Source organism: Sorghum bicolor, chromosome 7 (assembly GCF_000003195.3).
Source record: "Sorghum bicolor cultivar BTx623 chromosome 7, Sorghum_bicolor_NCBIv3, whole genome shotgun sequence".
Taxonomy (NCBI): domain Eukaryota; kingdom Viridiplantae; phylum Streptophyta; class Magnoliopsida; order Poales; family Poaceae; genus Sorghum; species Sorghum bicolor.
In genome coordinates, this window is record NC_012876.2 from 20805137 (window position 1) to 20806507 (window position 1371).

Genomic DNA, 1371 nt, shown 5'->3' on the forward strand with positions numbered 1-1371 from the left:
ATATGAATGTTGAAAACAGAGGTTCCTGCGCAGTCTGAGTTCTGGGACAGTTTCGGGTGGAGACAGTTTATGCCTAATTTAATGACTGAATCTGAATTCATGCTCTAAATAAAAGTTGTAGACAAATTCTTAAACTTTCCAACCATCAAAGTTTCCCCTCCGTTGGATTTTTATACCTCGCGATATGATCGTTTTACCGAACTACTGACACTGGAATCACTCAGAAAAATTTCAGAATTGCAAACTTATTCATGAATGTCTATAATTGGGAGATTCTAAAGTTCTGCATGTTATGACAGATGTCGCCCAGAGGTAGAGGACGTGGAAGGGGTGCTCCACTCAACCCACCTGCCACCATCGAACAGCTACTGGCAGTCCAGACGCAGCTCATGGAAGCCCTGGTGAACAACCAACAGAATCATCCAATCGGAGGGGCACCACCACGTGTTAAGCGGGGCGAATTCTCGAAAGGCCACCCCCCTATGTTCGCACATGCCATTGACCCACTAGAGGCAGATGACTGGCTTCGTGCAGTGGAGAAGCAATTCAACATAGCACAGTGTGATGATAGGCAGAAGGTGTTGTTCTTATCTGGACAACTCCAGGGAGATGCTCAGACATGGTCGGAGTCGTTTGAGTATGGACGACCCCCAATGCACCTGCTATCACATGGCTAGAGTTCAAGGAGAACTTTAGGTCTTACCACATACTAGAAGGGCTAATAGAACTGAAGGCAGAGGAGTTCCGGAGCTTGAAGCAGGGATCTATAATAGTTCCGGAGTACCGGGACAAGTTTGCTCAGCTGTCACGCTATGCTCCAAACGAGGTGGCTAACGATGCTGATAAACAGCGCCTCTTTCTGAAGGGATTGTATGATGGTCTCCAACTCCAACTAATGTCCAATGAATACCCCAACTATCATACGCTTGTGAACCGTGCTATTGTAGTGGATAACAAGCGTAAGGAGATGGATGCTAAAAGGAAGCGGATGCAGGGACAGGCCTCTGGAAGTAATTCTCGTCCACGCACCAACCAGCAGCAAGGTTCTCAGCAAAGGTACCAAGGACCACCTTCACAGTGGAATCGTGGTCAGTACCCCCAGCGCAATCAGTTTCAGCAGCACCTGCAGAACCAGTAGAATCAGCAGCAGGGCAACCAACAGACGTCACGCCAGGGTACGCCTAGCAACACTCCAATGAAGACTAGTGCCCCTAACACCCCCAACAAGTGTTTTCGTTGTGGCAAGGAGGATCATCTATCATATCACTGCCCTGAAAAGCAAAACCAACAGACTCCCAAGAAGCAGAATAACCACCAGAAGTCAGCTTCTAATACTGGAAGGGTGAACCACATGTCTTTTGAGACAGAACA

The 1371-nt window shown here is 47.7% G+C and overlaps 1 protein-coding gene across 1 annotated transcript; it reads left to right on the top strand.

Annotated features, from left to right (window-relative positions):
• On the top strand, nt 300–1138 carry LOC110437240. Its single transcript, XM_021465619.1, has 2 exons — nt 300–622; nt 697–1138. Exons 1-2 carry the CDS (start codon nt 300–302, stop codon nt 1136–1138), a joined length of 765 nt encoding a protein of 254 aa, XP_021321294.1.